The sequence below is a fragment of the Sarcophilus harrisii genome, chromosome 2 (assembly GCF_902635505.1).
Source record: "Sarcophilus harrisii chromosome 2, mSarHar1.11, whole genome shotgun sequence".
NCBI classification, from domain to species: domain Eukaryota; kingdom Metazoa; phylum Chordata; class Mammalia; order Dasyuromorphia; family Dasyuridae; genus Sarcophilus; species Sarcophilus harrisii.
Window position 1 is genome coordinate 484,349,609 of NC_045427.1, and position 16,627 is coordinate 484,366,235.

Consider the following 16,627-nt stretch of genomic DNA (forward strand, 5'->3'; position numbering starts at 1 on the left):
CATCCTGCTGGTCATTTCTTACAGAACAATAATATTCCATAACATTCATATACCACAGTTTACTCAACCATTCTCCAATTGATGGGCATCCATTCATTTTTCAGCTTCTAGCCACTACAAACAGGGCTGCCACAAACATTTTGGCACATGTGGGTCCCTTTCCCTTCTTTAGAATTTCTTTGGGATATAAGCCCAGTAGTAACATCACTGCATCAAGGGATATGAACAGTTTGATAACTTTTTGAGCGTAGTTTCAAATTGTTCTCCAGAATGGTTGGATCCGTTCACAACTCCACCAACAATATATCAGTGTCCCAGTTTTTCCACTTCTCCTCCAACATTCACCATTATCTTTTCCTGTCATCTTAGCCAATCTTACAGGTATGTAGTGGTATCTCAGAGTTGTCTTAGTTTGCATTTCTCTGATCAATAGTGATTTGGAACATCCTTTCATCTGAGTAGAAATAATTTCAATTTCATCATCTGAAAATTGTCTGTTAATATCCTTTGCAGGTCTTCCATTTCTAAGACCCAGTGCTTTTGGCACCACACCTTAAAAATTGGAAAGTACTCTCAAAGCAAGGGATATTACTTTGTCTTGTTGATCCCTGTCTAACTTTTCATGACTCATTTGGGTTTTCTTGACAAAGATACTGTAGTGGTTTGACATTTTCTTCTCCAGCTCATTTACAGCTAATACGTGTCTGAGACCAGATTTGAACTGAGGAAGATGAGTTTTCCTAACTCCAGGTCTGGCAACCTATCTACTGTGCCTCATAACTGCCCGTTACTTGATTGGACTCCAGCTAATCTAGAAATCCCCTCTGTAGTGTATCAGCTATGTGGCTAGTTAGATAATACTTAAATACCTTTAATGATAGGGAACTTACTACTTTATATGACAGCTAGTTCCATTATTGGACAAAGTTATTTGTGTTGAGCCAAAATCTGCTTCCTTGTAATAATAATTGTACCTAAGATTTATATAACACTATAAGACTTGCAAAGAGCCTTACACTTGCTATTTCATTTGAGCTTTACATTGACCCTGTAAGATAAATACAATAGCTATTATCTCCATTTTATAAATAAGAATACTGAGACTAAGAAAGATTAAGTAGCTTGCCCAGGGTTCCACAAATTTCAGGTGTCTAAGGTAGGATCCAAATCTATGTCTGATTCTAAGTCTAGCACACTATCTACTATGTCACACTATTCTTATTGGTGCTAGAGTCACATAGAGGTCCTCTGTTTTACTTCTTTCCTATGACAGCTCATCAAATATTTGTAGCTACCAACTATATATTGCCCACATGTATAATTCACCCTCCTCTGCTTGTTTCTAATTAAAAATTTCCAAGATAATATCTTGCCTTAATTGATGCACTAAAGCTAAAATACAAAATAAGTAAAATGAGATCTTTATCTCCACATCTTCTCCTTCCTCCACTCTTCCAGACACATCTTGATTAAGGTTGGAGTCTTCCAGTATTTCTCATGAGATGGCCTCTGAGACTTCATTCAGCTCTAGATAAATAAACCTAAGACTCACCAGTGCTTCTTATGGTAGCTTTATTGACATACTTCCAGTTAACAGCTATAGAAATGAGCTTGCTGCATATACATATATATATAGTTTGCACCTATGGTGTACAAAGAGATTTCTCATCAAATCTCTCTCAATCATCAGTCCCCAGGTGTCATGCTTCTGTAGTTGCTTACTAAAATTTGCATCAGTTTCACATGTTCAGGCTAAGCTTTGGAGTGAGCTCCTTCCTTGTTCTGGAAACAGTCCTATGGTGCTTGCATAATATGATTCAATTTATCCCTTAGTCACCTTGATCTGGCCTCAATTGATTCCTATAGTTCTCTTCTGTCAGCTCCAAGAACAAATGACTTCTGAAATGCCTTGTTCTTCTTGTATCTCCCTTATGTGCTTAACAATAGAAAGAACCTAGTGCATCAATTGACACAAATTAAAAAAAATTTTTTTTACTGTGATATACAAAATATTCATCCTATCACTATTTTCTTTACCCTGTAAATTTAAAAAATGCACTGTTGTGAGCTGTTATAACTTGGAACTCCGAGGTATTGTTAAATTTTGGGAATTCTATTAAGATAATATACATGAGGCAGTTGTGACAATCCAGGTTTAAATGACTTGCCTAGGGTCACATGTCTAGGAAGTAAGTGTCTGAGGCTGGATTTTGAACGCAGGTGTTCCTGATTCCAGGACTGATGCTCTATTTACTGTGATAGCTAGCTTTCTTCAGTATATTGCCAAAGTAAAGCTTAAAATGGTTTACCCCATGCCATGAAGGTCTTTCTACTTTGTATTCCTAGACCTGAGCCAGCCTCTTCCTACTTCTCATTAATAGCTCAAAGCTTATAACCATCATGCTAGCACTGACCATTTATTCTCTCCATTTATTCAAGTCACACCCATGCTTCCAGGTTTAACAAAAGTCCCACCTCCTACACCTGATTTCCCTGACTTCTGCCTACAATGATTCCCTCCTCTGGACCCTCTGGACATAATCTCTAACATGCATCACATATTAAACATGGGTTAACTTAGTTATATTTCATACAATGTCCTGCTTTCCTGTCTACACAGGAAGCCCCTTAAGGATAGGGTCATTGTCATAGTATTCCTCTTTTTATCCTATTTATCTTAGAATTCTATACATAATGAATGTTTAGGAAATGTTTGTTGTTTTTTAAATAAACATTTTAATCTACTTGATAAATGTTTCTTAGATTGGATTGGATTTTAGAGCAGTGTTTTAGATACTGGGGGATAAAACATATAGATAAAATACAATTCTTGCCTTCATGGAACTTACAGTCTAGAAAAAAAGATATAAGAAAACAACTGTAATATTTAACATTAATAACATTAACTATAATATGTAACATGACATAGATGCTAAACAAAGTGATAGACAGCTACATGGCACCATAATGCATAGAGTCCTAGCTAGGGCTGGAATTAGGGACTCATCTTTCTGAGTTCAAATCCAGCCTCAGATACTTCTGTATGACCCTGAGCAAGTCACTTAACCTTGTTTGTTTATGCTCCTTCATCTGTAAAATGATTTGGAGAAAAAAATGGCAATTGCTCCAGAATCTCTGCCAAGAAAACCTCAAATGGAATCACAGAAAGTTGGATGTGACTGAAATTGACAGAACCATTTTGTTGTTCTAACTACTTTGTAGGAGACTCAGGGAAAATGGCCCTTAAATGGATCCTCAAAAATTAATGTAGATGATGATATAATGATGATTTATTTGCAAAACTGCCTTAACTTTCCATTCAATAATGCCTGTAACTCCCAAGCAAGCAAACTCCCAAGAAGAAACCTACTGGAGCCTTGTACTCCAGCCTCCAAGCTTTGTCCTAGAGTCACCAGCTCCTTTCCCCCTTTTTTTCTCTTTCTCTCTCTAGCCCACTTATCTTTATTCACAGGCTTTATTTTAAATCAATATCCCCCAGTCTTGCTATGCTAACGGGTCAGCTGCCATTTTGTGTTAAACTCCTTCTCATTTATTACAATATCACTTTTTTTATTGACATAGAAATAAAACTTACAATCAATGAGATATTATTAAATATACATCAAAAAAAAAGTCACTGAAGCTGGTGTTTTCATCTGTACTCTGGAAGGAACAAGGGTTTATCGAGGGAAAAAAAACCCCACAGTGAACATTTTTCCTTCACTATTACATGATGCGATTTTCAATGAATCTATAAAGAAATTGAAAACATAAATAAGGTAACGAAAGAGAATGATCCTTGCAGCTGTCAAAACTTAAAACACATCAGTTTCCCTTTGATTTCTGTTTTAAGTTTTGAAAAGTACATAGATCATTCTTTGCCTTTTTTTATTTCAGGGAGCTTCTGCCATGAATCTACTAACTCTGTGCTCATCTGGGTTTGACCCTTGGTAGCTGATGGGATCAACTGACCAAATAAACATGTCATCCATTTCTCATGACACCCAAAGGGGCGTCACTTATTTGTTCAACCTTCTTTGCAGTCTAAAATACTATTCTTTCCCACTTTGTGTTCTACATCAAAGGGAGCTTGAATATATTTCTTTCAATTACTGCAATATATCTTTCAACAACCATTGCAAAGAACCATAGAAAGGCCAGAATTGGAAAGGACCTTAGAGACAATCTAGATGTAAGATCTTGATCTAGATGGGCAGGAGATCTCAGAAACCATATATAATCCAACATTTTATTTTATAAATGGGGAAACTGAGCCACAGGGGGAAGTGACTTGCCCATTAGTAGAGAGATGATTAACTGGTAAAATTAGGACTAAACCCAAATACTTTGTCTCCTATTCCAATGGCTTTTATTTCTCTCTATGCCACAGGAAGTCTTCCAAAAACAAGATCATGTAAAAAAAAAAGTGAGAAATGGATTAAAATGAAATACAGAAATCTCCAAATTTAGGAAGATCTTAGGCTTTGCTTGGGACCAAATTATAATGGTTAGAAGAATTAATAAATCCATATAAAACCAGATTTCAGCAGGCTTCCCCTCAACTGAATAGTATTCTTTTTTGTTGTTATGTTGTTTTGGGGTTGTTTTTGGAGAGTGGGATTATGTGACTTGCCCAAGGTAACACAGCTAGTTAAGTGTCTGAGGTCACGTTTGAAATCAGATTCTCCTGATTCTAGGACTGCTGTTCTATCCAAATTTACCATTTAGCTGTCCCTACTGGTCACAATTTTAATAGGCAAAAAAATATCTACAACAGAGATGATACTTAAGGATGATACTCCCAGTGCTATGGAACAGATTTTTCACTAATAATCTGTACCAATTGCCTAACATCTTTAAAATCTTGCATCTTCCTTGCTATTTCCATCTATTGAAATCCCATTCACTTTTAAAAATTTACCTTTGAGTCCACCTCCTCCATGAAATCTTCCCTGATCCCCCTGGAATGAAAGTTTTTCTCTCTCCAATGAACTTCCCGTGATAGTTTGTATCTCTGTTTTGGAACTATTTTGTCTGTCATCTTCATTATCAGCCAGTCAATAATCATAGACTTTTTTCCATAGTGTTTTGTATAAAAAGAAATAACAATTCTGTCTTTTATTATTTGTTTGTTTTGAGGCAGTTGGGGTTAAATGACTTGCCCAAGATCACACAAACTAGTAAGTGTTAAAGTGATAAGTGTCTAAGGATGGATTTGAACTCAGATTCTCTTGACTCCACTGGTGTTCTATCCACTGCACTATATAATTGCCCCTCAGCCAGTCAATAAATATTTATTAAATACCTTCTATATTCTGGCACTGTGGTAAGCACAGATTTAAAAAAAGGCAAAATATAGTTCCTATCTTCAAGGAGCTTACAATCTAATGGAGGAGACTACAACAACAAAATATGTATAAACAAGTTTATAGGATAAATAGGAGATAATTAACAGAGGGAAGGCACTAGAATTAAGAGGAATTAGAAGCTTCCTGTAGAAAATAGGATTTTAATTGAATTAAATTAAATTCCTTTAATTAAAAGAAACCTGGGAAGAGAGGAGGAGGGAGAGCATTCCAGGCATGTGGTACAGTCACAGAAAATGAACAGAGCCAAGAGGCAGAGTATCTTGTTCTTGAGATAATAAGGAAGCCATTGTCACTGGATTGAAGAGTATGTGATGGGCGGAATAAGGTAGAAGCCTGGAAAGACAGAGCTTTGAGTGACGAAGGATTTTGTATTATTTCTGTACATGTCAGCACTCTACTAAACTATAAGCTTTCTGATGGCAAGGGGGATACCCCATTTTGTTGTTTGTTTGTCCTTCTTACTGGAAGAGGACTAGTGACATCATGATGTTGAGGTCAAAGTACAATGTGTCTTGACTGGCTGATCAGTTCAACATGAGCCTGGAAGTTGCTTCACAGTCCTGTTGAGGAAAATTGGGTGCTGAGAATGACTGGCACAGGGTCATATAGCTGGTAAAGAACCGTGTTGAGTAGAAAGGGCAGATTCCAAATTTCAAAACAAGTTTTCTAGCTTTGTGGATCTGAATTGAGTAGAATGGTAAGTGGCTGAACCTTAATTTTAACAACAATCTCCTGGCTTTAAATCCAGTGCTTTCACTATATTATGGATCATAGAAGTGCTTAATGGAGATTCAATTGAATTAATAATTTCCAGTTTTGACCTATGTCAGTGTGTGAAGCTGTACAAAAAATAATATTCCTTATGTGTTCCTCTGTTTTCTTATTCACAGAACAGGGAGAATTATTGGCTAATATACTATACTGGAGGAAGTGAAATACAGGTGGATTCATTTTGAATGAACTTATTTCAGTTATTCACACTCATGTCTACACCAGGGATATGGATAACCCAAATAAGTGGGTGATTTTTAAAAAATTCTCTTTGGGTCTAGAAATGCATTTTTTCCTGGTAGTAGAAGCATATCAACTTTCTTAATTTTGATTTGTTCAGGCTGATTATTCAAATTAATTTGTCTCCTGTAGGTATATACCAGCTGACAGCAGTGGGGTATCATTGGCTCATAGATCTCTAGAACCAGAATGGATCTTAGAGCCTGTTTAGTCCAGTCTGTTCATTTTACAGATAAGGAAACTGAGGCATAAAGAAGTGAACTTTTTGGTCCAAGTCCACACACAAAATAAGTGGATGAGGTAGGATGTCTTAATTTGGTCATTGCACTAGCTTACAATTGTGCTAGATAGCCAGGGTAAACAATTTGTGGTAGTGGATAATCCACAAAACAGGTAAGTAGAGTTACCTGTAAATCACTGCACTCTCAATCAGAGAGCAACAGGTAGCATGACTTTTGTATATCCCCCAAATACTCTGGCAACCTCACAATAGTAGGAACTTCTTTCTTCCTGACTAGGTTTTGGAGGAAAAATTCTCAAGAGTTCATACCCTGGGACGATGATATGCTACCTGCAAGTGACTTGAATATACTGATTTCCTTAAATGCCATCTTGTGTGTTGTTTATTGTTTTAGAAACCAAGTCATGGTGTTTTGTTCCTTCCAACCTCCTCACATTTGCCTTCTTCAAAACGCTGTGTGTTCCTTCCTCATCTACCTAAACCTGATGCTGAGTTACTGGCCCCCAGAGGGCCGCGGGAGCTCAGATCTGATGCATCCATGCACTTTGTAGCTCACCGCCTTCTCTGAGTGTAATCAAACATCGAGCTAAGTAGCAAATAAATCTCTCGATCTCATAAGCTGCACAGCGAGATCATGTAAATGCAAATGAAGGACTTGATTTCAAGCTGTCGCAGGGGGGAAGGGGGAGAAAACGCTGGGCCCTGTCACTGCAATCACTCCACAAGGCAAGAGCCATAAATCAGCAATACTAATAGTAATGGCGACATGACAGGAGGCTTTACTGTACAAGGGAGGGTAATGAAAGTAGAGAGAACAGAAGGTAGTGGGGAAGGCACCCGGGGAAGCAGTGTGGGCAGCATGCTCACAGCCACTGACTGGCCTCCCAAGGTTCTTAGGGGAGCCGGAATGGTGGGACTGGCCTGCTGAAGTGAACATTATAGGCCAGTTCCTATAGCTGTGGAAGCCAGGCTGTGGAAGCCTCCAGAGAGTACTGACCACCCAGGGAACTGCTAGAGACTAGCCAAGCTTTCAGAGAGTGGCTTCCATCTCAAGTCTGTTAGATCTTAGTCTCTCCAGATTTGTGTGTGTGTGTGTGTGTGTGTGTGTGTGTGTGTGTGTGTGTGAGAGAGAGAGAGAGAGACAGACAGAGAGAGAGAGACAGAGAGAGAGAGAAAGAGTCAGAGACAGAGACAGAGACAGACAGAGACGGAGACAGACAGAGACAGAGACAAAGACAGAGACAGAGAAAGAGAGACACAGAGAGACAGAGACATAGAGAGAGAGAGAGAGACAGAGATAGAGATAGAGAGACAGAGAGAGAGACAGAGATAGAGACAGAGACAGAGAAAGAGAGACAGAGACAGAGACAGACCGAGAGAGAGACAGAGAGAAAGAGACAGACAGACAGACAGAGACAGAGAAAGACAGAGACAGACAGAGAGACAGACAGAGACTGAAACAGAGAGAGACAGAGACACTTCAGGTTTAAAAAGTCCATGTATAGTGTTGAAGTTCTAAAAATTCTCATTGCTCAACCTAGACCCTGAAGCTGCTATCTCCTCAGAGTTCCACTCTACCTCTCTGGCTGTGACTTGTTTTTAATGGTGTCCATGTGGGAGTATATCAGTATTCCTTTAAAATATCTCTTTGCAGTGTCCAACTGCCATCCTAACAATGCACTTAATTCAAAGCCTTCATTTCTTAAAATGATACCAGAGCCCTTTGATACAAGAAGAGCCTTACTTTACATGAATGTTTATTTGAGCTTCTTATTATGGAAATAAATAAATATCCAGTATGCTAATAATGATCATAATTTGCATTTATATTGTGATTTTCATTCAAGGATCTTAAGTTGTTTTACAATAATAAATTACACATTCGGTGCATACACATTATGGTGTGCATGTGCATATGTATGCATGTCTATATGTCTATACAAATATTTTATTTAATATCTAACAGGCAGTAACTCTTCTGGAATTCCATGTAAGAGGGTGCATTTATGGAATTCATGAGAGGGGAAGCTTTTCAATTGTCTAACAAATGTTCACTTAGCCTCGAAACAGTCATATAAGGTAGATAAAATTAAGCAGGGGGAAAGTGCTGAATTTGGAATCAGAATATCTGGGTCCGTAGCCTGCCTTACACCTATAACCTGGGTGATTTTGGACAAATTATTCCACATTTCTGTCCCTCAGTTTCCTCATCGGTAAAATTAGGAGGTTGTAGCTTATGATTTCTGAAGTCCTTTCTAACTCAAACTTCTATGGCACTAGGATTCATTCTGGTAGAGAGGAGAGGAGATACTGAAAAACCTATTAATTGACCTTTGGTTCATTAGGAGAAATAACAAAACCAGATGCAGAATGCTTCCTGACAAATAACTTATCCTTAAAAATAGTTACTTGCTTACTTGTTAGGGGGAGGAGTATAAATTTAGGAAAATTATAATTGATATTATAAATGGTAAATTCTATACTTTCTCTCCTTTTTAATATTGTATCATTTGTTACCCCCTTACACAATAAACTACAGTATCTCCCTATCACATATAGAGTCAAATATAAAATCCTTTGTTTGGTCATTTAAAGTCCTTTGATTTCTACCCTTCTTTCCATCTTTCCAATCTTCTTACACTTATCGCACTCCCCTCTATACTTTGTGATCCAGTGACACTCACCTCCTTGCTGTTTCTTGAATACAACACTGCATCTTCTGATTCTGGACATTTTTTCTCTGGCTGTCCCCTTGTCTGGAATGCTCTCCTAGCTTCCCTGCCTTCTTTCAAATCTCAGCTAACTGACTGACTGGGAAGCACAGGCAGGAAACAAATGTGTGGTGTCTGGCTTTCTAAGTGACATTTCTTACAATATTAAGATATATATCTATATCTATATATATAGATATATATATATACACACACACACATACACACATATATATGTGTATATATATATATACACTAATGTGTATATTCACAGAGAGAGAGAGAGAGAGAGAGAGATACATATATGAAATTCAGATTAAATAGATATTGTGATGCTTCAAAAGGCCAATGAGTTTTGAACAATTTCAGGAGCAAGAATTTGTGCTCAAGTTGCTTACACAGCAGGAGCTGGCTAACAACCTACTCACACTTAAAATCCCAGAAAGATAGTTATTGTCAAAGAAGGAATGGCCCTGGAAAACTAGGGTTGCCTCTTCTACCTGGGTTAGCCCAACATTGTTTCAGATGCCTAATTTTCTTCTGCATTGGGTAGTAAAGGGAGATAACTTGCAGAAGGTACCCAGAGAAAATTAGGACCTCCAGGGACGTAAAGAGAGATGGTTTTAATTAGAGCTGAGAGATGGGAAATAAGGCAGAGAGATGACATCTTAATGAGGTTTAATGAAGCTGTCTGCTGATGGGGACAGCTGTCACCCAGATCTGTATTCCAGCCAAGTGGCTTTATAACAGAGGAAATTTTGGGGGGAAAGGCAAGGTTTAAAGACAGCTGGGGGTTGGGGTAAGGCTGGTCACAACATTAAGCTGAGATTCTCTCTTCCACCAATATTTAGCATGGTACCACTCTAATCACTTGAAAATTTATCCAAACTAACTAGAAACACATTTATAATTGCTTATTTTTTTCTAATTCCCTATAGTAGTAAATTTGGTATGACAAAAGATCTGAAGGACCTTCCCTGGAATTTTTCACTGATGCAAATGACTAAATAGAAGACTTGGGAGATTGAGGGTGGGGTAAATTGAGGGATCATTTAATTGAATGTCCTGCTCCTAGAACAACCTACAATTGGAGTTTGTGGTTTGGTCTATTCTTAAAAATCTCCAAGAAAAGCATTTCCTTTCCTTAGCCTCTGAGGGGGACAAGTGGTATTACGAAACAGACATTCAGTGTCTAAACACCTTTGGCGTCATGAATGGTCTGGTTTGTGAGCTAGCTAACCAGCTCCCCTTCCCTTGATTGGAAACCATATTTTATCCCCATTGCAGCTTTAATCTTGTTGAGAGCTGTCAGTGTGGGCAGCTGGTTAGGGATCTGGATGTTTTTGCCCAAGCTGTAATTTGTGACCTCATCTCCTCCATTTCAGGGATATCAGAGTAAGGTTGCCATGGAAAAGCAGGTGACAGATACCATCAAGCCCCGATTTCCCTGGCGTATCAGTGGCAACTAATCTCCAAAGTCTATAATAACATTCTTTGCCCCAGACCTATAAATACAGGGAAAGGAGTCACAATTGAGAGCTTATCATTCACACTGTACATCTTAAACGGGGACTTACAAATGCAGGATTAGATCTACATATCATTTTCTGTGAGGTTTCCAGAAAGGGTTGTGATGTTAAGGAGTTTGGTTGTGGTTCTTTAGAACAAGTCTATATGGGCAAAGTAGAGATTTGAGCAATTACCTTATAAATTGAATCAGTGTAGACAACTCATTTGGAAGATTGGAAGAAATCGAAGCCCATTTTTTCTCTTCAAAGAATGTCCTAGAAAATTGTCTTAATTCTTCATTTTCAATTTTTTTTCATTTTAAATTCAATTCAAATTTTAAAAATATGTTGACATTTCTGTGTCATAGGAATGGGGCAAATATAAGTGTATATTTGAGTCACATGGACCCTTATCTCAGGGAGGCTACTGTGGGATAGAACATGAGGAAATCTCTGTAACACATATATCTAAGTGGATAAGAAAGATAAAAGCTGAGTGGTGTTGAACAAGAGAATGGTCAGAAATGATGGTGGGGAGGAGCAAGGAGAGGAAGTGCAGGCTTCCTGAAGGAGGTGGTTAGTGAGCTAGAGTTTAAGGATAGACCAGAATTTAAGAAACCAGGGATATAAAAGGAGGAAAAAGAGCAGAAAACCAGAAAACAATATAAGTAAAAACATAGATGCAAAAAAGTACAGGAGATATACAGGGAAGGTTAATATTCCAATCAAGGAGTAATATGAAATTATACTTGTATGCAAATTGCTATAGGGAGGTAGGGAGATGATTGTGGATGATTACAGAACATGGGATCAGGCCTCTGCTGGGGTAGAGACAGAAGAAGTAGTGCTGGATCTGGAGTAAGGAAAACCTGAGATCAGATCCTGCTCCTGACACTTACTAGCCATATGATCCTGAGGTGGTCAGCTCTGTTTGCCTCAGTTTTCTCATCTGTAAAATAGAGATTCATAATCACACCAACCACCCAGGGTAGTTATAAGGATCTAATAAGATAATAATTGTAAAGCACTTTTAAGTACTATATAAATGTTGGTTATTATTAACATCATCATCATTATCATCATTGTCAATCATTATGGAGAAGGCCCAAAGAAGTGCTATCCCAAAGTGACTCAGCATCAATAAGCATTTATTAAGCATTTACTCTAGGTACCTGGCACCCTGTTGGTATCTAGGTATATTAAGGCATTAGACTTGCTATCTTATTGATGTATGACCTCCTTCCAAAGAAGCAGATAAGAATCCATCGTTGCTCCCCATCCCATGTAATTCTCATCCATGTTCTCCTAACAATTCATTCTCATAGGGGGTCCATCCAGGCAGGCACTATGGCAAGTATTGAGATACAAAGAGAAAAATGAAATAGTTCTGCCCTCAAGGAGATTACATTTCATCTGGGAATATAATATGTACCCATACAAGCATATATAAAATGTGTTATGTATATATATATATATATATATATATATATTTGTTGTTGTTTTTGGTGAGGCAGGTTCTAATGGAAATTGATCTTTAAAATCTATGACAAAATGTTTGCTCTAGACATAAATACAAAGAAAGGAGTTACAATGAGAATGTATCACACTCATCACACCTTTTCATTTTTTAGACATAATTTTAAAAAAATTATCAAGCATCTTTTTTTTCTCCTACTTCCCTTTTCCCATTCAAAAAAAAAAAGAAAAGGAAAAACAAAACTCTTGCTACAAATAAGGATAACCAAGCAAAACAAATTCTCATTTTTCCATGTCCAAATATGTCTTGTTCTGTATATTTATCCAATCATTTCTTGGTCAAGAGCTCTCATAATACATTAAAATTATATTTTCTAATTTCTAACCTATGTCTATTAGGTGCGTTGCAGCCTTTCACTTACTTATTTTTGGTTTCTATTGGTACCTAAAAGCCCACAGTTAGTGACAGAGGAGAAATTATGTAATTGGACCCTTTTTTTCAGCAGAAGCAACATACTTAGTTCTAGCTAAAGGTGACTCTTGACATTTAATCTGTCCTCATTTCCTTTCTTCCTTCCTTCCTACCACTGTACTGGGTATTATAGGAGAGCAGTAGAATATGGTATGAGTACTGAATTTAGCCCAAGCCTTAAGAGTAAGTAAGGAGGGATTTGAGTTTGAATCTAGCTGTCTGATGCAGACAAGTTACTGCCCTTTTCTTAGACCAAGTTTTCTCATCTGCAAAATGGGAATAGCACCTGCATTGCCTATTTTGCAAAGTTGTGGGGAAAATGCTTTATAAACCCTAAAGCTCTATGTGTATATGAGCGATCACAAATAAGCTTCTGCCTTCCATGGAGCTTCCAATTTACTAGGTTATAAAACAGGAGTGCTTGACAAATACATTAGAGAAGTACAAAACAATATGACCATTTCCCTGGGCATAGATTTTTTTTTTCATTTCTAAACCAACAGCCTGTAGACTTAAAGGATACCTGAACTGAAAGCAAAATGTCCCCCTGTGAAAATAGTTTGCTCCAGAGTTTGTCAGTCCACCTCCAGGCTAAGAAAGCTCACAGATGCCTCAGGGGAGAAGAGAAGGTTCTAATGGAAGAGCCACATTTTAATTAACTTCCCCTGCAGTCACTGGAGAAGCTGGTAATTTTAATAAACAAAGGAGGCCAGAGCTTTGTCTTGGTGCAACAGTGAATCATATGGAATGAATTCCAAACAAACCTTTATAGCTGAGACCTTCATAGTACCAGAAACTTGGCAGCAGTCTCTGCTCTGGAGAGATTCAATGTCTGGGATTTGATATGGACATCAATAAGAACAGAAAAAACAATCTTGAGGCTGAAAAATGCCTAGAGAAGTCATTTAATCTATCTCCCTAGCTCTAGATAGAAACATGCAAAATCAGAGCTGGAAGAGACTGGAAGAGGTTAGTGTTAGAAGGTATCTTCCTAATGCACAGGCCTGATCATGTCACTGCTCTAGCACCTTCTGCAGCTCCCTATTGCCTATAGGATAAAAGAAAAGGTCCTTAACTTGGTGGATTTTTTTACATTTTGGCTGTGAATTTCTTTTCTAGCCATATCTATTGGCTGTTCCTGGATCCTCAGGACACAGCTCAAGAAACTAATAAATATTTTAATTAAATTGTCCTTGGAAAATAGGTTAGAAATAAGGAGATAGCTCTAGATTTATAAATACATATGTATTTACATATATTATATATGCATTATATATATTCATATATTATATTATATACATATATAATATATGTAAATAAATAAATATTAAAAAAGAAGAAAGATTCTTTCATCTCTGCACCAAGCCTTTGTAGCTTTCACAGACGGAGGAAATATTCTAAGAGGAAAGTGGTTTTTCCCATTCGTAGCACTCATTTCCTCTCAGAACTGAATTTTTAGACAGCAGCAAGTGAGACTCGGTGTTCTCTCTAACCCCCCCCTCCCCCAAACCTCTGCCTCTTCCTGGTTCCCAGTATTTCTCTAGCACCCTTATCTTCCACTGTTCCTGCTTCTATAACCCTTTATTAGAAGGGACTGTGGTGCTTTGATTGATTGAGAAATAGCTAAATAAATTGTTGTAATGTGATTGTAATGCAATTGTATTGTGCCGTAAGAAATGAGGAATATGAGGAATTCAGAGAAGCATGCGAAAATGAACTGATGCAAAACGAAGTAAGTAGAACCAAGAAACACTATACTTTTTTTTTTAATTGAAGCTTTTTATTTTCAAAACACATGCAAGGATATTTTTTTTCAACACTGACTCCTACAAAACTTTGTGTTCCAACTTTTCTCCCATTCCTCCCACCTCTTCCCCTAGATGGCAAGTAATCCAATATATGTTAAGCATGGTAAAAAAAAATATGTAGATCCAATAGACACATACATATTTATACAGTTATCTTGCTGCACAAGAAAAACCAGATCAAAAAGGGAAAAGATATGAGAAAGAAAATAAAATTCAAGCAAACAACAACAAAAGAAGTAAAAATGTTATGTTGTGATCCAGACTCATTTCCCACAGTCCTCTCTCTGGGTGAAGATGGCTTTCTCATCATAAGATCTTTGGAACTAGCCTGACTCACCTCACTGTTGAGAAGTGCCATATCCATCAGAATTGATCATCATATAATCTTGATGTTGCAATGTACAGTATTCTCCTGGTTCTGCTCACTTCACTTAGCATCAGTACATGTAAGTCTCTCCAGGCCTCTCTGAAATCATCCTGTTGATTGTTGAAGAAATACTATACTTAATGACTACAATTATGTAAATGGAAAGAACACATTTCATCAGATTCATTGATGTATTGGTTTAGTTTTCTAAAATGATTCCCTCCCCCCCCCTCTTTTTTATTCTTTGTTATAGTGATGGTTTGAGAAAAGAAAAATTTATTCAGAAATGAAGGTGACATGAAAACAAAATACCTTTAAAAAGTTGTGGGTTTTTTTTTTTTAAGGGGAAGGGGACTAGATTATTAATAGCAACCATAACCTGTGTGTTTTCTTCCTTTCTTAACCCCTGGATAGATAAAGGTAATTTCCTAAAGAGGAAAGTTGTTTCTGGTTCACAATTGCCTCTCTGGAAAGGGATTTTGTGGCCATATCCTTCATTCCATCTTTTCTTCTAGCCATCATTCTCTTCAAAGGATCATAATTTTAGAGCTGGAAGGGACTTGAAGGAAGCCAAGGACATCAGGAGTCTAATCCCTTCATTTTGCAAGATGAAGAAATTGAGGAACATCATCATCATGGAAAGAGAGGGGGGTGGCAACGTGGAAAAAGTGATGACTTTGGCATCAGGAAATAGAGAGAAGTAGGGAGAACCTTCCAGATATGGAGGACAGCCAGTGAAAATGTTCAGAAGTATCTTGTTGGAGGAATGGAAAAGGAGACCATTTTCACTGGATTGTAGAATAGGTGGGAGGTGGAGGGGTGTGAAGTCTAAGAAGATTGCAAATATAGGAGAGTGAGCAGGTTATGAAGGGTCTTGAACACCAAACACAGGATGTAGTAAGGTAGTGATTTTTTCTAGACCATAGGCTTCCTGGCTCCTAAGCTAGTTCTCTTGTGACTGTATTGCCGGTTTCTTGACTGATTTCTCGACATGACTCTTAGTTCTTTTTTAAAGTTATTTTTATTTTTTTATTAAAGCTTTTTATTTTCAAAACATATGCATAGATAATTTTTCAACATTAATTCTTGCAAAATCTTGTATTCTACTTTTTCCCCTATTCTCCCCATCCCCTTCCCTAGATGCAAGTAATCCAATATATGTTAAACATGATAAAAATGTACGTTAACTCCAATATATGCGTACATATTTATATAGTTATCTTGCTGCATAACAAAAAATAAAGTCAAAAAGGAAAAAAATGTGACTCCTAGTTCTTTACCTTTTCTCCCACTGTTTTCTCTGGTAGGCTGAACTTGGGAAGCCTCGAGAAAGGAGCAGCACTCTTCCTGGAATTAATTTTAACTATGGATTGTATGTTCAAGAGATAGATGGAGGAGTCCCAGAAGGTAAGATGGCATAAATTTGCATGTTGTAGAGCAAGAGCAAGTCAAAGATTGGACATGAGGGCAAACCACTCTTCCCCTAGCTGGTGGGCCATGATTTTCCATTTGGCTGAGAGATGAATGGCAGGAGGATAGGACCAGCCATAAGGGGTCAGAGTTAAGGATCTAATCTAATATGTAGTACCTATGAAGTATAAAAAGGCAAGAATTTGGAGTCACTGGACCGCCTTTCAAATCCAGTTTTTTGTCTCTGGCAAGTT

At 37.5% G+C, this 16,627-nt stretch overlaps 1 protein-coding gene across 1 annotated transcript in view; it reads left to right on the top strand.

Annotated features, from left to right (window-relative positions):
* CFAP77 (cilia and flagella associated protein 77) overlaps positions 1-16,627 on the top strand; it is a 183,981-nt gene that overhangs the window by 83,745 nt on the left and 83,609 nt on the right. Inside the window, exon 2 of the mRNA XM_003757434.2 lies at positions 16,271-16,370. Coding sequence (XP_003757482.1) covers positions 16,271-16,370 — 100 coding nt within the window. The remainder of the gene's footprint in view (positions 1-16,270; positions 16,371-16,627) is intronic.